Source organism: Dromiciops gliroides, chromosome 4, assembly GCF_019393635.1.
Source record: "Dromiciops gliroides isolate mDroGli1 chromosome 4, mDroGli1.pri, whole genome shotgun sequence".
In the NCBI taxonomy this organism is placed as follows: domain Eukaryota; kingdom Metazoa; phylum Chordata; class Mammalia; order Microbiotheria; family Microbiotheriidae; genus Dromiciops; species Dromiciops gliroides.
In genome coordinates, this window is record NC_057864.1 from 314,559,885 (window position 1) to 314,586,472 (window position 26,588).

At 40.6% G+C, this 26,588-nt stretch overlaps 1 protein-coding gene across 1 annotated transcript in view; it reads right to left on the bottom strand.

Annotated features, from left to right (window-relative positions):
* Positions 1-19,966: 19,966 nt before the first annotated feature.
* The window catches only part of BACH2 (BTB domain and CNC homolog 2), a 418,233-nt gene continuing 411,611 nt past the window's right edge, over positions 19,967-26,588 (bottom strand). The window contains 1 exon segment of the mRNA XM_044004876.1: positions 19,967-22,419. Coding sequence (XP_043860811.1) covers positions 21,940-22,419 — 480 coding nt within the window. The 3' untranslated portion in view covers positions 19,967-21,939.

Genomic DNA, 26,588 nt, shown 5'->3' on the forward strand with positions numbered 1-26,588 from the left:
AAATGCCTCAGAGGCATTGTGGCTTTTCCTTGGCGTCAGGAAATGACGTTTGCTCATGGGGGCTGTCTATCAAGGCTACCAGCCAATCAACTTGAGGAGCCTCCTATGGTCTGGGAGGAGACAGGAAGGAGGAAAGGGAGCCTGTGCAGAGAGCGCTGGCCTTTTTGGCTTCCTGACTTGATGGTGGTGGCGGCAGAGGACGTCACAGGAAATTTGAGGAAAGATAGGAATGCCAGGCTGTTAGAATTCTGTTCTCAATCTTTTTCTTTCTATTTTCCAATAAACCCTTAAAAACCTAAACTCGTTTTATCAGTGATTTTTAGTCAGTTTCCCCCAAACTGGGGGAACAGATTAGAATCCACATTTAGAATCTTAAATTACACAGGTGGTAGATGATGAATTAATGTACTATTCATGGGAAGGTATAAAATTAGGATGTGAGTCAAATTCCTTTAAATCAAACTTGTCATTTCAAAAGATAATTCAACAAAGTTTACAATTAGTGATTTCATTCTTTTACGAAACCTAGCACATAGTAAGTGCTTAATAATTTCTTATTGCTAACAATGACAATTTTTATTGATGCATGTTGTTTTGATATAAGATACTTCCTAACAAACACTCCAATATCCTCCCATTCCCACAAAACATTCCCTGGAAACAAATGATCATGACTGGTAGAACATGTTACTTTGCATTTTTGTAACTTGCAGGTTGACACTGATATTCTAAATTTCTATGTTTAACCAAGAATTTTGGTACAAATTTCCTACATACTAACAGATACTTAGGCAGATCTTAAGAGTGAGACAGGATGTGGCTAGAGCACTGGACTTCAAGTCAGGAAGACAGGTTCAAATCTCACCAGATATTTATTAGCTGTGTGATCCTAGGGAAATTATTTAATCTCTCTAGGCCTCAGTCACCTCATATGTAAAATGAAGGGGTTGGACTCAATGACCTCCAAGATCCTTTCTAGTTCTAAATCTATGATCTTACGATTTTATGATAATCTTCTCAAGATTATGAAAATTCCCTTCAGAAAAATAGAAACTCTCAAGTTTTGTTCATATAATGCCAAACTAAGTTGAAGATTGAAAAAGAGAGTAAATCAATATTGGACATCATAGAAATGTCTATATAGGTATATATAGATTTATTTATTTATTCATTCATTTTTTCACTTATTCATTTATTCATTCATTCATTCATTTATTTTGCAGGGCAATGAGGGTTAAGTGACTTGCCCAGGGTCACATAGCTAGTGTCAAATGTCTGAAGCTTGATTTGAACTCAGGTCCTCCTGAATCCAGGACCAGTGCTTCATCCACTGTGCCACCTAGCTGCCCCCCAGTATATATAGATTTAGATCCATAAGTTTTTAGTCAAACTGGTTAGCAATGGTGGTAACAACTTCCATTATATTGGTTGAACTGTTTTCATAGAGTCCCCATGGATAGGTTGGGGCACTAAAAATAAACAAACAAACATGCCTTGTCCTGGGGGCCTAATCAAGTACTGAGGGATTCTTATTCACTGATGTTATTTTTTGTCCTTCGTTTTTGAAGAGAACCAATGACATCACAGGATAATGACTTCCCCATAAACTGCATTTAAGTCACCACACAACATCCTTAGCTTCCCTCTCTCTCCCAGGGTCATTGAAGTCCAGTGGCAGGATGAAAGTCAAGATGAGTGGAAATGGCCTAGATGTGGATGTCCTTCGAATCTTTGATTCTGACCAAGCTCTAAGTGCTCCACAGCACTTGCTTCAGCCTCCTTCAGGACCACTGGAACAAATTGTTCTCATCCACCCATTCCACCAGGGGGAGTCTTCACATGCTTGGGGTAGACATAGTCCTAACTCACTGAGGGATCTGAGGCCTGTCAGTTACCCTCAAACTGGTTTAGGCCATTTGCAAAGAGGGGCTTACCAATGCTCGTGCTATAGCTTCTTGGAGCCACAGGTGAGAGTCAAGTGACAGGTGGACACCAAAGGTGGATGAGCAACCCTGAAAAGGGCTCGGCAAGTTATCACACCAGAGGTGCTAGTCCTCCCTGAATACCCCATACAGCCCATATTCACTGATGATATTTGGCCAATTATGCTAATAATGAGCACTAGAAAAGCACATGAAAAGTGAAAATAGACAGAAGGTCTACTTTTCAGTCCCGGGCCTGCAACTTTATAGATGTCACTTTCGTTGTCACTTCCTCTTTCTGGGCTTTAGGTTTATTACTAGTATTTTAAATAAAAGGATTTTATTATTTTCCAATTACACATAAAGATAGTTTTCAGCATTTGTTTTCATAGGCAGGTTTATTATTATTAAAACAAGGATAATAATATTTCATCACTTACCTCAAATGGTCTTTGCCAAAAATGGTGGCACATTACTAAAATCCCTGCTACTGGGGAGGCTGAGGCTGCTTATCTCGCTCTCTCTTTTTTTTTTTTTTTCTTGGGCAGGGCAATGGGGGTTAAGTGATTTGCCCAGGGTCACACAGCTAGTAAGTGTCAAGTGTCTGAGGCTGGCTTTGAACTCAGGTCCTTCTGAATCTAGGGCCAGCGCTCTATCCACTGCGCCACCTAGCTGCCCTTTGCTTATCTCTTGATTTTGAGAGTTCTAAGCTACAATTGGACTATATAGAGCTCTTGGGAGGGGTTACCTAAGAGGCTACCTAAAGAGGGATGAACCACCCTTAGGTTACAACTTTTGTGCTAATTAGTGCCTAGATGGACCAATGAATGGCTGCTGCACTTCGAGTCTGGGTGAGAAAGGGAGACCTAGTCTTAAGGGGAAAAATAATTTTTATGAGGAAAGTCTATAAACCATAAAATGCTACATACGTGTGGGCTATTATTAAAAATGAGGGCTAAAAAATGAATTAGATCTAAATAGGGCAAAAACCCCCAAACAAAACCCCGAACAAACAAAAAGAGTTTTTGTTAGTCACTTCCATTTAGTCAGTGATTGGTGGTGACTTCTATGGGAAAAGGCAAGCAGGAAATATTCTGTTTTATTCATGCTGTCTTTGAAATTCACTCAGGACTGAAAGACTATTTGGAAATAAAGCTTCTGAAAGTCCATATTCTTTGCTCCTAACAGACAGGCAAGATCATTAACCACATAGTCCAGAAAATTTAGCCTGAAATGACTGTATTAGTTCAAAATCTGACCTGTGGGCTTTGGTGGGTGAAGATTGCACAAGATGTAAATTGGATTTCAAGAATAGATTGCAAAGCAGTCAACAGAACTGGATGTTAATTAATCACTAGGGCTTTAATCATGTTTTCTAAAAATGCCTGAAAGCTTTGTAAGATAAATGTCAATCTGCCATTAATAATAGCCCACAAGTGCTTTACATCTACTTAGAACATTAGCTTGGCATTTTCCATTATTTGGAATGAACCAGTAGTACCCTTGAGAAATATGCTGTAGAATTGATGGCATCAGATAATGACATATGGACACTATGCAAAATTTGGGCAAACATGAGCATAAGTTCTGAGAAATGCCTTCAGGACCTCTATATGAGAAAATAGCAAGTCGTATTATTGAAATCTTCATAAAGACATTTTTAACTGTGCCAAAGAGAAAGGCTTATCTCTTGACTGAGACATTCCACTCCAAGATTTTCTTGGCATCCCTTAAGACCCCAGCCATAGGTGTCATGATACCTTAGAGTGAGTCCATCTAATTATAAGGCAGGTAAGACCTCTAGAAGTTATCTAGTTCATAGCCCAGTCTTTAACAGAAGTAGGGACCTATATCATTATAGCTAGGTGAGTATCCATTGGACATTTTAAACCTCTTCAGAGAAGGAGCAAATAATCTTCCCTGGAAACCCACTTCTACCTGTGCCAATTCCAAGTTTCTGGAAGTTCTTTCTTATCATAGGAATATTTAAATTTAACTAACTTCTTTGACAAAAAATTAGGAGGTAAAATCATTAATAAGTGTTAAGGGAGGCTGTGTAGGGCAGTAGCTTGAGGGACATCCTTGGAGTGAAGAAGATGAGTTCAAATTCTATCTCTGACATCCAGGGGTTGTATTATTCTAAGTAAGTCATTTAACCTATTGGTTCCTTTAGATTATCCTCTAAGACTGCAAATTACAGATGATACTTAACAATGGAAGAAGTTTGCATACTGAGAGTTCCTTCTGCTAATAAAATCACAGGTCCAGACCTTTCCCTCCCCCCAAAGTGATTGATACAGTTACACAGGTATTCCCTTTACAATGAGATGAATGTCCATTTCTTCTGCCAGTGCTTATTAGTCTTTGAGTTATTTTATGGAACAAATACTAGATCAAAATCCCAAATCAGAGTTCCTTAAAAAGAATCAGCTTTCAATTTACTCAGTTATTTTAAGTGACACATATTTTTCCACGCAACACTAAGATTTACAAAGTACTTTACATACATTATCTCTTGTAAACCATACAATAATATCGTGAAGTAAGAATGACAAGTGGTAATATTAGCATTGTTCAGTAGAGGAAATTGAGGCACAAAGGTGGAATGATTTGCTTAAAGTAGGGCAGCTGCTAAGTGTAAGAAATGTAAGAAGTAGAATTTGGATTGAATTCTCTGCTGCTGGTAAGTCCAGTTCTCTTTTCACTATATTATTCTGTCTCACATGTGTTATCATCAGGGATCATGGGATCACAGATTTAGAGATGGGAGCAAGTTCAGTGGCCAGCTAGTCCAATCCTCTCATTTTACCAATGCCATAGTTGAAGCCTCGAAAAGTTAAGTGGCTTATGGGAAGCTGGGTGGAGCAGTGGATAAAGCATTGGGCCTGAACTAAGGAAGACCTGAGTTCAAATCTGGTCTCAGAAAAGTTAAGTGGCTTGCCCAAGGTCATGCAGGTATTAGGCATCAGGCATTCAAAAGCATGCCTCCTTATTCCAAATCTCTTTTGACTGACTTCTTGATTTAAATCAGTTCCCAACTTCATTTAACCTCTTAGATTCCAGAAGAATTTAACTTGTCCCTATCTTTGCTGTGAGTGCCGTAATTCAAGGTGAGGGAGGTGTTCTGTCAATTCAAGGTCAAGTCATGAAGCTTGGTGACTAAAGATTGTATTAACAATTATCTCTTCTCTTTATTTATTTAAAGTTTTGAGTTCCAAATTCTATCCCTCTCTCATTCCCTCCCTCCCTTCCTTCCCCCCTCCCCAAGGTTGCAAGCAATCAGTATAGGCCATACATGTGCAATTAACAATTATCTCTTCTCAATGAAGTGGATTTCCTTAGTGATCTGGACTAAGCCTTGGAAAGGAATGTTCAGGTCCCAAAAAGCTAGAGAACAGAATGAAGCTGATCAATCCTTTCCCCCTTTTAAAATCTTCTTCATTGATCCCATGTTCTTCAAGTATTCTGCTCTCCCCTCACCCCTCTTACTCATTATTATTTAGTGGGGCAGCTAGATGACAGGGGATAGAGCCTTGAGTCAGGAAGATCTGAATTCAAATTCATCCTCAGACATTTATTAGCTGTGTGACCTTGGGGGAAGTCACTTAACTTGTTTGCCTCATCTGTAAAATGGGTATACTAATAGCATCTACCTCCCAGGATTGTTCTGAGGATCAAATGAGATAATAATTGTAAAATACTTAGTGCAGTGCTCGGCATATAATAAACATTATATAAAATTACTACTTCTACTCCTACTGTGGCTGTTGCTGTTGTTGCTGTTGCTACAGCTACCATTATCATTACCAGTACCAGTGCCACTAGAAATAATACAGAGAAACACATACCAGTGCCCTTTCGCGAAAATAACTTTCCTTTTCTTAGGTGTCTTGTGGAACAGAGATTTGCCTGCACATTTTGTCAGACCCAAATAAATGACATAACAACCAAATTCATTTAGCTACATCTGCTGCCTCCTAGACAACTCAACCTCTATATATTCTTTCTATTACAATGAGGGGTTACAGCTTCCCCATAAGCTAGAAAAAGAGGCAGTAGAGGCCATTAGATTAGGTCTTTTTCTGCTTTAAAAAAAAAAACCAGCTTGGGGCAGCTAGATGGAGCAGTGGATAAAGCACCACCCTGGATTCAAGAGGACCTGAGTTCAAATCCGACCTTAAACACTTGACACTAGCTGTGTGACCCTGGGCAAGTCACTTAATCCCCATTGCCCCACAAAACCCCCCAAAACAAACAAACAAACAAAACCAGCTCATGGAGCTAGAGCTGGAAAGGACCTTAGAGGTCACAGTCCGATTCCCTTATTTGACAGATTTCCTTTTGGTTCTGTATGATCTAATTTATTGTTTCTAATGGTGAAAATAGGAGGTGGAAACTGTAATCCTTGACATTAAATTTTCAAACTTAAATTTTCTTTTCAGTTCCAAATTTTCTCTCTCCATCCTCCTCCTCTTCCACCCATTGAGTAGACAAGAAAAATAAAACTCATTAGATATGTATAGTCATGCAAAAACAAACAAACAAATAAACCTTCCCAAATTAGCCATGTTTAAAAAAAAAAAAAGAAAGAAAAAAAGCATGCTTCAATCTGCGTTCTGAGACCATCCATCAGTTTTCTATCTGGAGGTGGATAGCATGTTTGAATTGACATGACTTTTTTGATCGCTAAATCAAAAGGTTTTAGGTAGGCTTTTTAGCTTTGACTGGTCTGGGTGTTTGGTATAAGACAGTTTTCATTTCACCCCGTGAAACTATCAGGTTTTAATACCTTCCACTAGAGTCCAGCTCTTGCTGAAAAAAAAAAGAGGAGTCAAGGGGCTAAAATTCAACAATTGACTGAACTGCAGGTCCCTGGAATCCCAGTTGCATTCGCTGGGAGATCAGGGTAGTATCTGAACTGGAGTGGGTTGGGGGGAGGGCAGGAGTCTTTAAAAAGTCCTTTAAGTTAAGTTCTGTCTCTCTCCCTCCCACTCCCACTCTCACCTCCCCCCACCCCCATTCTCTCCACTTTTCTACAGAATATGCTCTTAGAACTTTCATCTGTCATGAAAAAATAATGCTTGTCTGGGGACCAAAAACTCGACAGACACAAGAGCTTCAAATCGTCGGGAAATGAAATGCAAGGTTTTGACAGAATTCCTGGAAACAAAGCAAGCCAGGGCTCCAGACTCACCTCCCATCCCCCTGCAGCCTGCAGTGGGGAGGGGAAGATTGGGTGGGATTGTGATGCCTGTCCTCATCCCACTCCTATCCTCCAGCCAATCATGAATTCCTTCACTGGGGCTAGAGCTAGCGTTTCCCATGGCTACTGCAGGCTCCCTGGGCAGACTGGGAAGGCCTCTGCTGAGGGGGGGAGGTGCATTTATCTCCCCTCCCCCAAATCAGGTTTGTGTGTTTTATGAAAATTAATCAGGTTCCCTCTCCCAGTTAGTAGTCATGAATAAGAGAAGAAAACTGGCCCTTGGAAGCAGCTGTCCCTCCCTGCCAGAGGCATTTGCCCTCATGCGCCTGGCCTTGAATGTTCTCCTTTTAGGAAGGAGCTAGACTTGCTATTCCCCAAACCAGTCTCTTTCTTGTCCCAAGCTGGAGGACTGTTTCAGGCAGACATGCCAATCAAACAATCGGTCAATCAATCGGCATTTATTTCCTATGAATACAAAATGAAACAATCCCCCACTCCCACCCCAAGGAGTTTACTTTCTAAGAGGTAGACAAGTACACATATAAATATATACAGAATAGAGACAAGAACTACAAATAAATACAAAATGACAGTGGGGTGTGTGTGTGTGGGGGGGGCATCGAGGGAGGGTCAGGAAAGACTTCCATAGTGTAAAAAGTGGCTCTTGAGCCACATTTTAAGGAAAAAGATTCCATAAGATGGAGGGGAAGAGGGAGTGTAGGTATGGGGGATGGCAGGTGCAAAATGCCAAAGTTTGGAGATGGATCAAATCGTGTAGGAAACAGAGAACCAGTTTGGTTGGATTACAGGGCATGAAGAGAAGGGTAATATATAATCAGGCTGAGGGGCAGCTAGTTGGCACAGTGGATAGAGCACCAGCCCTGGATTCAGGAGGACCTGAGTTCAAATTCGGCCTCAAACACCTAACACTTACTAGCTGTGTAACCCTGGGCAAGTCACTTAACCCCAATTACCTCACCAAAAAACCCCAAAAAACAAAAATATGTAATCAGGCTGGAAAGATAGGTTGAGGTCAGGTGGTGAAAGGCTTTAAAAGCTACACAGAAGGGTTTATATTTTATTTTAGAGGCAATAGAGAGTGACTAGAGTTTAGAGTAGAGCAGTGACATGGTCATATCTGTGCTTAAGGAAAATCATTTTGGCAGCTTGTGTAGGATGGATTGGAGTTGGGGGAGACTTGAACCTGGGGAGCCAATTAGGTTGAAATAATCTAGTGATAAGGGCTGAACTAAGGTTGTAGTTGTGTGAGTAGAAGAAAGGGTTTGGATGTGAGATATGGCTGTGTTTACTAAAATGCTATGGAAAAGGGGCAGCTAGGTGGTACAGTGGATAGAGCACCAGCCCTGGAGTCAAGAGTCAAATCTGGTCTCAGACACTTGACACTAGCTGTGTGACCCTGGGCAAGTCACTTAACCCTCATTGCCCCACAAAAAACAAAAACAAACCAAAAAAATGCAAAGGAAAAGAACATTTCATATGTGTTTTTGTTCCATAGGTAATGACTCTAAAGATGCCTTCTACATGAAGCTTTTCCTGATTCCTCCCCCAGCTGCTAGTGCCCTTCATCCAAAAATATCCCCTTGTATTTATTTTGTATATATTTATTTATATGTACATGTAACTAGATGTAAGGTCCCTGAAGGCAAGGGTTATTTCATTTGTTCTCTGGATCCCAAGTATATGGCATATTGATTGATTGATTTATCTATCCTACCATACTGGTGGTCATAGTACCGTTGGATCATGGATCTAGAAGTGGCAGGAACCTGAGAGGTCATATGGCCAACCTCCTTCATTATTTTTTATTTTCTTTTGGTGAGGCAATTGGGGTTAAGTGACTTACCCAGGGTCACACAGCTAGTGTCTCCTTCATTATTTAGATAAGGAAACTGAGGCCCAGAGAGAGGCAAAGATCACATGGGTTGAGCTGGGATTTAAAGCTCAGGCTGCTAACTCGAGATCCAGGATACTGGTGTTCGTTTTTTCTTTCTTCTTTCTTTTTTTTTTTTTTTAGTGAGGCAATTGGGGTTAAATGACTTGCCCAGAGTCACACAGCTAGTAAGTGTTAAGTGTCTGAGGCCAGATTTGAACTCAGGTACTCCTGACTCCAGGGCCGGTGCTCTATCCACTGTGCCACCTAGCTGCCCCTTTTCTTTTTCTTTTTTGTTTTGTTCCAAGAAATCTATATGATGGCTTTGTTTTGTGTCAGATAGTTGGCACTGGAAACATTATGTAAGCAGGAGCCACTTAGCATACAGGGGCATATACTGTATGGCCACTACCACACAAATATATATGTCTGCATGGCATATATCCATCTCTTGATAGGTATAAAACATGCATATATATGCATACTCCATTAGAAATGTGATCTTTTGGGGCAGCCAGATGGCGCAGTGGATAGAATACCGGCCCTGGATTCAGGAGGACCTGAGTTCAAATCTGGCCTTAGACACTTAACACTTACTAGCTGTATGACCCTGGGCAAGTCACTTAACCCCAATTGCCTCACCAAAAAAACCAAAAACCAAAACAAACAAAAAAAGAAATGTGATCTTTTGGGGCAGCTAGATGGCGCAGTGGATAGAACACCGGCCCTGGATTCAGGAGGACCTGAGTTCAAATCTGGCCTTAGACACTTAACACTTACTAGCTGTATGACCCTGGGCAAGTCACTTAACCCCAATTGCCTCACCAAAAAAACCAAAAACAAACAAAAAAAGAAATGTGATCTTTTCAATGAAGGCTTTCCTTTCAGTGAACAGATCACAACCAATCCATCTAGGTCTGCTCATCCTGAGTAAGCTCTCATCCAAGGCCTCCTATAGTGTTTTTCACAAAGGGATGCATATATTTGCACATATTTAAACAATGACGGTCAGCCATCATTTAGTCACTTGTACACTCATCCAGGTAAACTTTTTTTTCTCCTCCAAACTTTCTTGGTCGAAGGCAGTTCTGATTAGTGATTAGTTAGTGATTCTTTCCTTTCCTTCACCCCTCCCCCCCAAACTAGTCAAATACAAGTCAAGTTGTATCTGTTTGGCCTCTATAATGTTTTTTGTAACTGTCCCATTTCTTCATTTTTTTATGTTGTCACTACACTAGTTTAGGTCCTAATTACCTCCCACCTGGACTATTGCAACAGTCTGCTAATTGGTCTTCCTGATTTTAGCCTCTTCTCCCCAATTTATTCTTCACACAGCAGCCAAAATGGTCTTCCTAAGACACATCTGTCCTTACTCTCTTGCCCCAAAGCAACTAATGGCTCTCTTTGCTAGGAATGGCATTTAAGAAGTTCCGAAATCTGGCTCCAACTAACATTGCTATTTACATTTTGCATCATTTCCTGTCATACATTCTATATCCCAGGCAAACTGGAATATTAGCAGTTCCTTGAACCTAATATTCATTCCTTCATCTCCTGCTTCCACACCTCTTCACAGGCTGCTTCCTTTGCTTTTGTTTGTTTGTTTTTTTTGTGGGGCAATGGGGGTTAAGTGACTTGCCCAGGGTCACACAGCTAGTAAGTGTCTGAGGCCACATTTGAACTTAGGTCCTCCTGAATCCAGGGCTGGTGCTTTATCCACTGCGCCACCTAGCTGCCTCCTTCCTCTGCTTTTAATGTTCTCTTGTCACTTCTACTCCTTACAACTTCTTTTCTTTCAAAGTTCAACTGAGGTGTGGTTTTTTTGTGTTTTTTTTTTTTTGTGAAACTTTCTCAGATCCCATTCTTGGTAATGATCTCTTTGTAGTCAAATTACATATTTATTTGTGTATATGCTGTAATCTACCCCTGGAGAATATAAAGCAGGGATTGTTTTGTTTTTGGTATCTTCAGTATCTTGTTGTTATTTGACCTTCATTCTCGAAGAGGACCATGATGTCATGACTTGCAGTAAATTGGATTTAAATGAGGGAGGGCTGTACAAAGTCACCAGCCTCACTCTCTCTTCAAGAACTATCCAGGTCCAATGGTAAGATATATAGCAGGAACAGGGGCAGCTAGGTGGTGCAGTGGATAAAGCACCAGTCCTGGATTCAGAAGGACCAGAGTTCAAATCCAGCCTCAGACACTTAACACTTACTAGCTGTGTGACCCTGGGCAAGTCACTTAACCCCAAATGCCTCACTAAAAAAAAAAAAGATATATATCAGGACAACTGTAGATAGCTCTGGATGTTTGAGACAATCAGGGTTAAGTGACTTGTCCAGGGTCACAGCTAGTAAGTGTCAAGGGTCTGAGGCTGAATTTGAATTCACAGGGCTAGTGTTCTATCCACTGCACCACCTAGCTTCCACCTTTCAGTATCTAGCACCTCCTCTACTCTCCAATAGTTACCCCTTCCATTCCTCTTCCCCCATAACTACTGTATTATCCTTATTTATCTCCCTGACTTGTCTCTCCTCTCTCCATCTTCCACACAACCGCCTGACCATAACTTTACCCTTTTTAATGAACTCCAGGAGTTCTCTATCACCTCTAGGATAAAATACAAATTCTGCTTGGCATTTAAAACTCCTCACAACCTGGCTGCAGAACTTCCCTTTCCAGTCTTATTATATATTACTCACTTTTAATGCACTTTTTTTTTTGCAGGGCAATGAGGGTTAAGAGACTTTCCCAGGGTTACACAGCTAGTAAGTGTCAAGTGTCTGGGGCCAGGTCCTCCTAGATCCAGGGCCGGTGCTTTATCTACTATACCACCTAGCTTCCCCCATGTGCCACCTGGCTGCTTCCAAACTTTTCATGCACTTTGATGAAGCCAAACTGGCTTTCTTACTGTCCCTTACACATAACATTTTATTTTCTATCTCCATGACTTTGCACTTTGCCTGGAGGGCATTCCCTCCTCACCTCTGCTTCTTAGAATCCCTAGTTTCTAAGCTCAGCCCCAACATACTCAAACCTTTTTAGATCATGCTAGGGGCTAGTGCCTCCCCCCTGTCCCCATAATCTTGGATTTATTTTGTATACTTATTTTGATCAAATGTGATAATGCTTGTAAAATGCCATATATGTTAGCTGTTACTCTTATAATTTTGTATATACTTGTATATCTACATATTGTTTTCCTTGAAGAATGTAAGCTCCCTGAGGGCAGGGATTATTTTATCTGTTTTACTGCCACCCAGAATGGTGCCATGGAGTGCTTGGCACATAGTAAGTACTTAATAAAATCTTGTTGATTGATTGAACATGGTAGGCTCTTAATGCTTGTTGGATTTACCCCATGCTAGGACTATCTTTCCTTGTAAGGGTTTGGGTAAATAGATTATTCCTAATGAACACTTTCTTTAAAAAAAAATTTTTTTGGGGGGGGGGCCAGGGCAATGAGGGTTAAATGACTTGCCCAAGGTCACACAGCTAGTAAATGTCAAATGTCTGAGGCCGGATTTGAACTCAGGACCTCTTGAATCCAAGGCTGGTGCTTTATCCACTGTGCCATCTAGCTGCCTCATGAACGCTTTCATAGCATGAATGTAAATGACTTTTTTTTTTTTTTACTTTAAAATGGATCCTGACTTTTACCCATAGACTTGAGGGAGTCAGTGAGGTACAGTAGAAAGATCACTGGGACAAGATTCAAGAGGCCAGGGTTCAGCTACATGTAGGATCATATACCTAGATCTGGATGGGATCTTGTAGGGTGCCTAGTTCAACTCTTCTCATTTTACAAGAGGGAAAACTTCTTGGCTATGTCACTTGCATGTATAGATGACTTGGGACTCTTCACTCCATCCATACCACCCTTCTCCCTGAAATTCCATTTTCTCACTTATAAAAAGAGGGGAATGTATTGTATGACCTCTAAGCTTCACCAGAAACAGCTAGGTGGTACAGTGCTAAGGCTTGGAGTCAGGAAGACCTGAGTTCAAATAATTTCTTAGGCAATTACTAGCAGTGTGACCCCTAGGCAAGTCACTTAACTTCTGTCTGGCTAAGTTTTCTCATCTGTAAAAATGGGGATAATAACAGCACTTATCTTCCAGGGTCATTGTGAAGATAAAATAAGTTACTATTTGTAAAGCACTTAGCACAGTGTCTGAACAAATGCTTGTTCCTCTTCCTTTCCTTTTCCCCTTCCACATTCTGTGTTTAAAATATTTTATATTTACTCTATTTAGTAAATGCTTTTTGACCATTCATAACTAAAAACATATATTATTTGTGTTTGTAATATAATCTGAATGATTATGAAATTAATGTACAACAAATTAACAAGGATTTACTATAGAATGAATTTGAAACTTGTTTTATAAATCAGCTAGTTGGTCCAGTGGCCAGAGTGCCTGGCCTGGCTGGAGTAAGGAAGAGTTCAAATCTGGTCTCAGACACTAACTGTGTGACTCTGGGCAAGTCACTTAACCCTATTTGTCTCAGTTTCCTCATCTGTAAAATGGGCTGGAGAAGGAAATGCTAAACCACTCCAGTGTCTTTGCAAAAACAAAAACAAAAACAAAAACAAAACCATGAATGGGGTCATGAAGAGTCTGACATGACTGAAACTACCGAACAACAACAAAATTCTTCCTGGGATGACTAAGTATTGACTGAGATTCAATAGAATGGATTTATCTCCTGAGTTCTCTACAGTTTTATTTAGTCCTACAATTTTATGAGTAGAGTACTTTAAAAAAGCAAAATTCTGAGTGAGCCAAATATTCTATTGTTTGGCACGTTGTAGACACTGCAGCAATTTTTAGTTTAATGAACAAATGAATGGAGGGCAGCTAGGTGGCACAGCGGATAAAACACCGGCCCTGGATTCAGGAGGACCTGAGTTCAAATCCAGCCTCAGATACTTTACACACTTACTAGCTGTGTGACCTTGAATCAACAAACATAATGAAGTTGTACTTTGGCAGGGGGGCCCATGTAGGCCTGCAAGTTAACCATTTTTCCCTTCAGTTTTCACATATTTCCAAAAGGATGATGTCTGGGTTAGTGTGTCTATGAATTTCTAAAGTACTGATTATGATTTGTGCATAGGATACTTTGAGAAAAAAGATCTTTTTCATATCACACTCAGGGTTTCTTTTTTTTTTTTTTTTTTTTTTGCGGGGCAATGGGGGTTAAGTGACTTGCCCAGGGTCACACAGCTAGTAAGTGTTAAGTGTCTGAGGCTGGATTTGAACTCAGGTACTCCTGAATCCAGGGCCAGCGCTTTAACCACTGCGCCATCTAGCTGCCCCTCAGGGTTCATTTTTAATTCCTCACTGAAAACTTTGGCCAAATCTCTTTTTTCTGGTACCCTCCAAATGGATAGCATTATCCTGCTCTGCAAACATTTGTCCAGACTCACCTCCTGTTCCCCATATCTATGCCCCTATCTACCACTTCAAGGTATGATTTAAGAACGTCTTCCAGATTAACTTCATAGATTTTCTCCCAATATTGCATCCTTTCTCCTCAACTCACTTATCATTTCTTTCTGTGAGTGTGTGTGTTGATTACAAATCTGTCTCATTCACCTCATCTAGCTTCTTGAGACCAGAAGTTTTGGGGATTGACAGAACTGATAAAAATTTAGAATTTTTACCAGTTTCTGGTTTTTATCTCTTTTTGGATACTGACCTAGTAGTGGTATTACTAGGTCAAAGAGTATGCATGGTTTTATAGCCCTTTACCCATAGTTCCAAATTCCTCTACAGAACGTTTGAATTTGTTTACAATTCCACCAACAGTGCATGAATGTCTCATTTCCCCTACATCCCCTACAACATTTATCTTATTTTGATAAATTTGACTCAGTTTTCCATGTTTCAGAAATGAGGACTTTATCAGACAAACTTGCTTCAAAAATTTTTCACAGTTACTATTGCTAACCGTATTTTCCTCGTATTCCTTCCCCACACCATTTACTTTATTCTCTCTTTTCACCCTTTCCCTCCTCAGAAGTGTTTTGCTTCTGACTGCCCCCTCCCCCAATCTGCCTTCCCTTATCCAAAATTTAGAATTTTTATTAGTTTCAAAGTATCTGATCAGATTAAATGTTAAACAGATATAGATTCAAGCTAGAGCAAGATAAATGCTCTTAGGGGAAAAGTAAAGGTGAGCAGAGTTCAAATAACCTCGGATACCTACTAACTATGTGACCCTGGGCAAGTCACTTAACCCTTGCCTGCATAAATATGGAGAAGGAAATGGCAAATCATTCTAGTATCTTTGCCAAAAAACCGCATGGATAGTTGGTACATGGGATCACAAAGAGTTGGATGTGACTGAACAGCAAATGTGATCTTACCTCTACTAATAAATTAATATTACACCATTGTTATATTATTGTGCATTATATGTAATTAATATATACAAATACATTCATGTATAACAAATTTCAGAGGCAGAGAAAACAATTTACAATACATAATGATATGTCTTTATTTCTTCAACAGAAATGGTGTCTAGACAAAATTCAGTTAACACTAGCAATTCAAATGAATGAAAAGGGTTGGGCTTTTTTTTTTTTTTTTGCACAATACTGTATTTACAACGAGTAAATGAAGTTTTAATTCATTAGTTCATAGCAATGCTCTTTTTTTTTCCAAAAAGGTAAAAATTCTTAGTAACAGAGAATAAGCATTAACAGCCATCTCATTTTTACAATAAAAATCACAAGAAACCACAGTCACCTAGAAAAAAAAAATAAAGACAAGCTTAAGGAACTAGTACAATTAAATGATGCATTGAATTAAGTTACATTAATCGCATAGAATCTGTGTAAAAAGTATGTAGAAAAACACCTGATGTAACCTGTTACAGTCATTGACCAGTTATGAGAGGTACAGAGGATTATACAGGTAGATATGTGTGAAAACTGTCCATACTGTTTGACCTGGGGAGGAAGAGAAGAGGGGCTGAAGCCCCTTGCATACGCTGATAAAACCCTGTTCTGAATATGGCCTCTGAAGTTTGTAAGGCATTTATTAGAGGTGCACTTGTATTGGACTGGTTCTGGAACAAATTCTACAGGTACTCCTGGCCTCGAAATCCAAAGCGATGCTTGAAAGGAATGGTGCTAATATTAGGACAAGCACCCAATGATCCCTGCTGTGTTCACTATCGCTCCTGCTTGCTCTTGGGGTGCCCCTGAGACAGGATTCTCAAAGGCAGCAATAGTACGCAGACATGCCAAATATACTCTGTTCGAATGTGAGCCAGGTGAGTGGGAATCACACACACACACACACACACACACACACACACACCCCACACCCATACATACACACACCTGTCTCCAGAAATGGTAGAGGTCTGAGAATCACCCTGCTGAGAGAAAACGCTTTGACCAACTCAAGTTGCTACTACTTTTTTACTGGGGCACAGCTCTTTTACTATTTATGCTCATCAACTCCACCGTCTTCTACTCCCCGCGGGGAAGCATTTTTGGCACTACACGTAAGTCTGAGTGAAATGTCTGGTCTTAGTGCACTTCTGCTCATAGAGAGGGCCATTCTTTGATTTGAGGTCAAAACTACTGGAATGAAAGTGAAATTCACAGAACTGTTTATTTCATCAGCTGTCGGATTTGGCTATTTACCATGTTACAACATTAAATAAAAACTACTCAAGTTGACCCCCCTCACCAAAGTGGTTTTCTTCACAAAATGGCAATGTTTTATGCTTACAATTAAAAACATGTCACTGATATTAGCTTAGTATAAATATCATCTACCATGGTGGAGTGTAGGAAAATACTGTACATTTACTTTTTGTTGCAAGCTGTGTTGTTGCACTGTCAGATCAATAATTTATCCCCAATCCGCCATAATAGGTCTTTTCTATATACATATATTCTTTGCACACACATACGTATGTTCATGTATATTGGATTCTACAGCATCAGCGATGATGCTTGGGTCATAAAATAGTTCCGGTTGTATTATAAATACACATACATATACATATTATACACAAAGTACACACATACACACACACACTTCCTACATGGATGCTACATCCACGTAGATTGAGTCACACTAAGGATTGCTTTGCCAGAAACATAACCTAAAATAAAAACCATAATGTCAGAAGGAAATACTAGCTCACAACAGAATATATACATTTTCTATATTAAAAATGTCCTGTAGCTATTGTATCTTCAGCAGGATCTCTAACATTTATGTGTGGCATGCAGCTGCCAAGAGCACTCCCTGCTTCTGCAAGAAATTCACCCCCATTGGGAAAACTTCAAAAGCAATGAATGAACATGCATTCCCAGTGAGTTGAGGACAGAGCCATGGGCCACCCTAAGCTGTGCCAAGGGGGTTTGGTTGATTTGAAAAAGACTTAAAAAACAATTCTTAGATTAAACCTGGGTGGGGCTGAGAGGGTGCAGCCAGCAAAGTATGTAGGACAAAGAGAGGGGGTGATACCTTGTGAAAACTTGAAAAGTACACTTTAGGAGGATTCTGGTTTTAAAAATGATTTTAAACCTTTCTCTTCTTTCTTTCTTTCTGTGTGGGGGCAATGAGGGTTAAGTGACTCGTCCAGGGCCACACAGCTAGTGTCAAGTGTCTGAAGCCGGATTTGAATTTAGGTCCTCCTGAATCCAGGACCGGTGCTTAATCCACTGCGCCACCTAGCTGCCCTCTTATTTCTAATTTGAACACAGTCAGGAATCTGTCGTTCATTTAAAATATGTTGTGGATTCCAATAACAGGACATTGTGGTTAACTTTCTGGGTTTATTAAAGGGACTGTCTTCTGATAGTTATAACCGCAAATGTGTGTGTGTTTTTAAACTGGCAAATTATAAAGCATTTATAATAGTTAGAAAATTTGCATTGGACCTTTCCACAGCAGTGATGAATTTAAACATTAGCAACACTTACTCCTACACTGGTTAATCTAATGCAATTACTGTAGCTAGTCCCCACTCTCCTTTTAAAAAGAGAGGTAGTAGTTGACTTACTAATCACTATGGTTAGCCTTTGTAATACGACATTTTTTCTTCCTTGGGAAAACAATAATATAAGGATTAAATCCAAAAATATAGTGCATCTTAAAAGCAGCATACCCTTAGAAAGACATTTAATAAATTACTCGTACACTATACAAAACAATAGTCTTCTACTGCAGCATCAATCTGACGCCTGAGTCATCATACATTAGGAAGTCCACGATATAAATATTAGGATGTCCTCGTAACTTGACTGAGGGTTTTTCTTTTCCAACCAATTTGTTCCAGAATCAGTGTGCGATGGAGTTCTGTCTCATTCAAGGCACCCCCACAGAATGTGCAGAAACAAATACACACTGCAAAGCATCTGAGTGACAATAGCACAATAAGTTTAAATGAAATGAGGTTTTTCTGGCGATACAGGGAGCATGGAGAAGGCAGATGAAAAAGGGACATTGAGCTGGGGTGAGATCTGCCAACTTATTGCTGTTGCCCCAATTACTGGTTGTCCCAGTGGATGAAGCCACTTGGAATCTGATGTAGATACCACTAGAACTTTGGCCATGGATAAGGGGTGGTTTTCTGTTTATTTTGGAAGGAAGGGATTTCAAAAACACAATTATAGACTTTAATTTTGTGTAAGTTTTTTTTCTTGTTGGTACTTTTACCTTGTTTAAAAATTCTTTTGAGTTGGTGGGGTGAGGGGAGGAAAAAGGGCAATTAATTTTTGATTTGGAAATTCTCTCTACTGCATGGGAGCCAATTTGGATTCAGTCCCCTATCTAGTCCTCCCAAGTGTCTCTCTTTTAAGTCTCTCCAAATGAATCAGTAACAGATTTGATAAGCACATGGTTCAGAATAGCCAAAACCACATCCATAGCATCTGAGCAATTATAAGAAATCACTTACTTCATGGGGTAAATAAATATAATTCAAAAAATAGATTCCCCCCAAAGCTTGAAAAGACCCCCCCCCATCTCCCCGAGCAATGGTTTTCATCAATAGTTCTCATGGCAAAGGCTGGGGTAGTAAACAGTCAGAGGAGGGAAAAAATAAACAGATTCACCATCAGCGAGAGCCAGGCTGGAACCAATAGCTGCAGCACCAGGTCTGTGGGTGTTTAAAAGTAACAAGAACAATAAAATGCACAAAGGATGGAATGAGGTCAAGACTACCAGTTGCACATGAGTTGTTAATTGGGTAAAATCATGTCAAGAAGCTGGTGCAGACTTGGTTATTTATATACTCATAGAACAATAAAAAACAAAAAACAAAAAAGAGGAGGTCATTAAAAAAAGGCAACAACAAAAATAGTTTAAAAAATACTGTCAGCTGACCCCCTTCCTGATAACAAAAAGATCCTATGAAGTCATCATGTGATTCACATTTAGTTTAAAATTCTTGCTGTCACCATCGTCTCCCACAAATGAAAACCTTATGGTGAAGTAAAGAATTACTTTACAAGGTCAAGAAATTCCAACAACAACAACAACAACAACAAAGAAAAAAAATGAATTATCCGTAGAGGGCCTTTTAAAAACCTGTTTCAGGCACACAGGCATACACACACACACACACACACACACACACACACACATATACACACACATAAAAACAAAAACCTACAGGCAGGTCTTCAAAAAGAAAGCATTTTAAAAGAAAAGGCTTTTTTTTTCCTACTGTGTGAATCAACAGTTTCTGGCATCCATACATATTTAAACATTTAGAGCTAGTATTTTGTACAGAAAAAAGTTAATACTAAAACATATGTTATTATGGTTTCACTTTTCGCCTACATTTTATACTAACTCCCCCCTTTTACATGCGGCTTTAATATTGTCCAAACAGTGGCACAAAGAAAGAACCAAAAATCAGCCACCTAGCCCCCACTGACCCCTCCCACCCTAGCCCCATATCAAACCATACACAATTCTCCTCCAGAGCCAGACTGTAGCCACAGGGTCGAGGGGTGATAAGCAAGACCAGGGCATTCATGAGTGTCCATATTCATGATGTCATAAAAGTATCATTGGAGTGAGGGAGCTGATTCCTCCTCCTAAGGAAAGATGCTGAGCTACCGAGTGCCTGAAGAGAAACACTGGTGCACACCTCATGTGTAAACGTCTGCACCAGAGGAGAACATCATGCCTCTGTGCTGAGGAAAAGCTGCTCTCTTTACGCAGATGTGCACAGCCAACCAGTTTTGCAGCAAGAGAGGAAAAATGCCATTAGGAAGAGTTCTGGTATTGTCTTGCCTAAAGCCTCAGAATGAGTTATGGACTTACTGGGGCTGTAGGACAGTGAAGTAACCTCAAAACACAACTCAATGCACTTGGAGGAGAAAGGGAGGAAAAAACCTTTTCTGTCTATGCCAGGCAGAGACTTTGGGCTTGCAACTGCATTGCTGTCTCTCCTTTTGGGGCATGTTTGTTTCACTGGCCCTTTGGACCATTCAAAGACCAGCCATTGGTTCAGTGAATCTACAGTTCAACCAATTGCTTCAGTCATCTCCAGGGAGACTGACCTTCTCAAAGGTAGTTGGGTTGATGGCCATGACTTCAAAAGAGAAGATCCTACAACAGAATCCTTCAGAAAGTAAGTAGTGACCAGACCACAACTTACTTCCTTGGGAAGAAAACAGAACTAACTTGGTTCCTAGACAATAACACCAATAGAATCCTGGTGTAAAATCATGGATGGATGTTCTGTTACTGATGCATTTTTCAAGTGGGATGCCCAAACTCTCTCCCCACCTAGGAATCTGGACATCAACCATCCACCACTGACTAGATGCATTTAAAATTTGCTTGGGGAAAGGGAAGGGAGGGGGCTAAGGAGCTGAAATACAAAAATATTCAAGCAGATTATCATCTACAAATTGGAGGGTGAATTCATTATTTGGCAAGATTGTTTCTCCTACATAATTATCACCTGAGTGCTTTTTTAATTACCTAAAATGTTTTACTTTTTTAAAACTATAAAGCAAATAATATACAGTATACTCGAGTTATACTGAAGTTACAACTTCATTTATGAAAATAGGTTTGACCCCAAACTCAGTGCAAGTGGCAAAGTTGACCATTACTGTACAGTATCTGCAAGAAAAAAAAATCCACAATGCTCAGATGGCACTATTTGTCTGTGCCCAAAATTAAACAAAATAAAACAAAACAAAAACTCTGCAATCAACTCTCAAATAAGTTTCCAATGTTGATTTTTTCCATAAATAAGTACAAACTGAGTAATAATGATGAACTATGAACCAAGAAAAAAAATAACCCCCATAACAAGTTACCAAACTACTTCTAGCATCAAAGGCCAAAAAAAAAAAAGAAAAGAAAAGAAAAGAAAAGAAAAAAAGGAATGTTGGAACTTGTTTATACATTAGAAATGAAAGTTTCCAGTTTTAGGATGAGAAAATTGAGGCATGCAGGGACTTTTGCATATGGAGATATATTTTTATATATTATATATATTATATGTACAGTTTAGTTATAAAACTTTGATGTGTATAGAAGCTGTCTTCAATGAAAAAAAATTGAACATTCAGAGGAAATTCCTGAGATAGGGTTTTGTGACATGGGCCACTGAGAAAATAATCTGTGGTTGGGTCCTCAGAGGTGTTATGTCCATCCCTGTTAAGATTGAAATTAACATATAAAAACAGACAGTGTTGCCACTGTTTGAGTTCCCTGCCTGGGCAAGGGATAGCACCATTGTGAAGATAACTAGGTAACTCCTGCTTGCAGGGAGGAGAAAATACTTAAAAACAGTATTGCTGCTAAGACCACTGTAGTGTGCACCAAATTCGTTCTTCTAGACAACAAATGAACTGGCCACAGGCTGACTGATGAACATTTGTTTGGGTGGGGATGTCAGGGCCCAAGTCACTAGGTATAATCTTTCCTGGGCTGTTCGTCTGTTGTACATTTATCAGTCATTTCCTGGCAGAAGTCCACGGTCACTGTTTGGCTCCTTGGTTCTAGAGGGGTTCCTCTCTCTGAGTAGGAACCTTGGTCAGCGCCATCCAATCTCCTCCCAGTTGTACAATTCTCTGACACATTGTTGGGTAGCCAGGGAGTCCCAAGGGGCACAGTGCTCTGATCCAAGCAGCACTGCATGCTTTCCCCTACACACTGGGATGCTGCCAGATTTTGCTCCATGCCAGTGGGTGAAGGGTTAATACTGGTGGCTGTGGGGAGATCCATTGGCCTGAGGACAGGGCAATACCGGTGCAAGGCTTGGATCTGCTCAGGGCTCTGGATATCTCGACAGACTTCTTGGGAAAGGCAGGAGAAGTTATCTAAGAGTTCCCCCATGCATGCTTTCAGCTGGTTTCTTTCTGATAAGAGTTTTTCTTTCTCGCATACCTGGGGGAAACAGAAGCAAAGTGAAGGTTTGCAGGGAACTGTGCCCTACCCAGGTAACATTTCCAGGGAACTGGTGACATCCTACATTATAATATAACCCTCGTGCATCTATCTAGACCAAATGGGACCACATTCTGGAGATCTCATATTACTTTGTATATACATCCAATACTTGATTAACCAGACTTCTCAGGGAGTGGTTGAACTTTTGCTAGGTGGTAAATCAGTAAATTCTCTTTGTTTACAACCTAATGACTAAACATGCTTTTATAATGAATCAGTAGACTTTTCTGCGTCAGTAAGTAGAGTATATTGAACAAGGTTGTTGCTTTTTTGGGGGGGGGGGAGGAGAGAGGGTTTACTTTGTTAGTTACAGATTGTGCAATGCCTGAGAGTCCTTTATTCTCATTTCCTAGTTCTGTAGATATAGACATGTTAGAAGGCAGCATGGAAAGAGCACTGGATTTAGTTCCAAAGAACTTGGGTTCAAATCTCAGTCCTGGTACTCTCTATGTGTCCTGGGGCAGGCAACTTAATACCTCTGGTTTGCTGCTTTTCTTATCCATAAAATGAGGGGTTTGGACTCTTAAGGTCCTTTCCAATGTTAAATCAGTGATGCTGCAATTTTGTGTGGGGAGCTAGTCAGGAAATACTCTAGGAATATGAAAAAAAAGAAATGCCATGAAATCAGCTTGTATTCTTAGAGAGGCAGCTAAGGTATGATGAAAAGAAGACTTGGACCTGAAGGCAGAAGACATGGCTTTGAATCAAGGCTCTACTGCTTGATAACTGTGTGACCTGGGGCAAGTAACAACCTTTGTGAGCCTCGGTTTCTCACCTTAAAATGTGGATAATATTTGGCCCTATGTACTTCACACTGCTGTTATGAGGCTCAAATGCAATGATATATTATAAAGTTCCCAATCAACTATAAAATGCTTGACACTTTAGCTATTATTACTGCCCCATGACTCTTTTTTTTTTTTTTGCGAGGCAATGAGGGTTAAGTGACTTGCCCAGGGTCACACAGCTAGTAAGTGTCAAGTGTCTGAAGTTGGATTTGAACTCAGGTCCTCCTGAATCCAGGGACGGTGCTTTATTCACTGTACCACTTAGCTGCCTCACCCCTCCCCCCCCATGACTCTTTTTCATCAATCATAAGATATCATGCCAGGGGTGGCTAGGTGACGCAGTGGATAAAACACTGGCCCTGGATTCAGGAGTACCTGAGTTCAAATCCGGCCTCAGACACTTGACACTTACTAGCTGTGTGATCCTGGGCAAGTCACTTAACCCCCATTGCCCCACCAAAAAAAAAAAAAAAGAAATCATGTCTTATGCAGATAGCAACTCTAATAAGTTAGTAGATTGTTTTTTGTTTTTTTTTTGGGGGGGGTGGCAGGGCAATGAGGGTTAAGTGACTTGCCCAAAGTCACACAGATAGTAAGTATCAAATGTCTAAGGCCAGATTTGAACTCAGGTCCTCCTGAATCCAGGGCTGGTGCTTAATCCACTGCACCACCTAGCTTCCCCCCTAGTAGATTGTTTTTTGAGAGATGCTGTGGTTGAAAAAAATCATTACCTTGTAGCTGACTTGGGCTTAAACAGGTTTATACAAGCTTATACAGGCCAGTCCTTGGACAATAGATGTCTAGTCTATCACTAGGCCTCTTCCACCTGAAGCCCTTTCAGCATGGCAGGCCCTGCCGAAACCTGAACTCTACTGGCAGTCTTTGAGAATCCAGAGTTCCCTCCATACCACAATGAGGTGTAAGAGGAGGAGAGCTTTAGTGGAGTAAATTCATTCTTCGATCTAAAAGCCATGTTAAGATAAGACCCAAGTGTAGATATTGAATTCTGTTTGTACATTGGATTAATTTTGTCTGCACACTGAAAGCTCTCTAGCCCTTTTCCCGCTCCCTTGTATTTATAGTGAAATTCTGATTAAAAAGGACTTTTTTTGGGGGGGAGTCTATTCAATCTACTTTTATGATAAAGAGACTTGGGGGCAGTAATTATAGATTATGTGGTCAACAACTCAAACAGGCAGTTTTTACAACCAAAATGTGTAGTTGTGGTTAAACACTTATTCCCTCTGGCCCTCAGTTTACCCATCTATAAAACAAGAGGGACTGTATTAGATGACCTATAAGGTCCCTTCTAGCACTAACATTCTATGATTTATGATAGTACAGCAAGGATCACTTATTAATTAAGAGGGTTGAAATGATCCGACTGGTTGTGTCCATGGACTTTTTTATTTTGTGAATGTGGGAATGGCTTTAGTTGACAGAGTAAGCCTCCTTTGGGGGGCTTTTTTAAGAATGGCTGGATTGGTCTTTGCAGGTACAGTCACAGTTATGTCCATCATGAAATGCTAGAGGTTTTGATACAAGCCACATGACAGCTACTAATAGGCTTACAAATGAAAGATCTACTCCTCAGTTTTAAATTCCAGACTCCCCCTTCTGTACTAAATCAGTCTGTGAGAGCGGCCCTGCCTGGCTCCCCTGCCAGTGTGAGACTCCAGAAAAGTCCTCTCCCTTTTTATGCACGCTGGGGAGCCCTTCCTTTGGTGGTGTGCCAATCTCTGTTTTCTCTGGGCAGATACCAAGCACAGCTGGATTCATCCCTTTGGCACTAGCGATGCCTCGTTTTCTCAGCTGGTGCCAGGCCTGACAGTGGCAAGAAAGCTGCGGTGCCTGACGAGGAAATCTGCGTGTGGGAGGCGCCACGCAAGGATGGTTTACCTACCGTTTGGAGAGGAAGCTTTTACACTCTGCTAGTTGTCTCCAAGCAATGATTGTCTCAGAGAAGGGCAATAGAAAGGTTAAGGAGGAAGAGTAAAGGGCTGTGGGAAGTGAGCAGACTTGACAATTAGTTCCTGTGCCATTAAATGCTATTTCTGTCAATGAAGGCAGATGGCGCTTAGCACAGTGCTTGGCACACAGTGGGTACTTAATAAATGTTTATCCTCTGATTGACCTGATGCCAGTGGCTATTGGTCATCATACCCTGGGCAGGCAGGGATGCCTTTGGCCTCTCATGCCCTTCTCTTTGGTATCCCTGCCAAACTCTTCCTAATTAGAAATCGTAGGAGTCAGCGTGTATGTGTGTGTAGGGGGGTGGGAGTACATGTCTGTGTAAAGGAAAGACAAAGGAAGGGAGTAGATGGAAACTGCAAGGGAAAGAAGAGAGGCAAGGGAGAAAAGATGAATATCAAGCAAGCAGAAACCCAAGAAAGAAAACGAGTCCTTATGTGGAGAATGTGAGAGAAAGGAAATGCAATCTGGCAGGCAGGGTGGCCATGTGTGTCTGAGAGATTTACACAGGGAAAGGGCACCTGCTAAAATATTTATAAATTTACCAAGAAAACATGTTTAAAAAATGAAAAATAAACAGATGCAGACGTGTAACTTGAGAGAAATACATTAGGCAAGTTTGCAAAAGCTGTGTGGCGCGTGCTGGAGATAAAGAATTCTGAGGGGGTGGCTGGGGGTAGGAAGGGCCCAGAGAAGTTTGGAAAAGTTGGAGCTTTTTTGCTACCACACAAAGCCCAGAGCAGAGTATGGGAATGAGTCTCCCGCACAGGGCAGAGGATAGCAAAGTTTCCTGGCCTTCACCATCAGTGGGAGGCTTCCCTAGAAGCTGGGATTGGGTGACTGCAGTGATGGTCCCACCAGGGGCTGCAGAAGGAACAGAGCTAGCCCAGTAGGCCATTAATGAAACTGATAACATGGAGATGAGCAACATGTGTGGTGAGAGTGTCACATGTAGGGGAACACTGAGGCTTTTGAGTGTGCTTTTTAACATTGATTCTAAAGCATGTAAGAGCTCCTCCTGTTTCTCATGTGGCTTCACTTTTCTGCTTTTTTTTTTTTATCAAGCTAGAGGCTTAAAAAAAGGTAAAAGGCTGCTTAAAGCATAGTAACAGGGAGATCTCATGACAATTGTGTATGATGCAATGTTGGGCGCATTTTTTACTTCTCAGAATAATGTAGACATGGCTTCAATGATGGGCTCCACTATTTAGCTCTGTGGAAATGTGGGGATGAATGTAGAATTTTACAGAACTGAGGACAGCGCCTAGTCCAAGGTTTAGGAGGGAGCTTAGCACTGTGAGTGGCAGTGAACTTGAAACTCTCTCTCTCTCTCTTCATTGCAGAGGA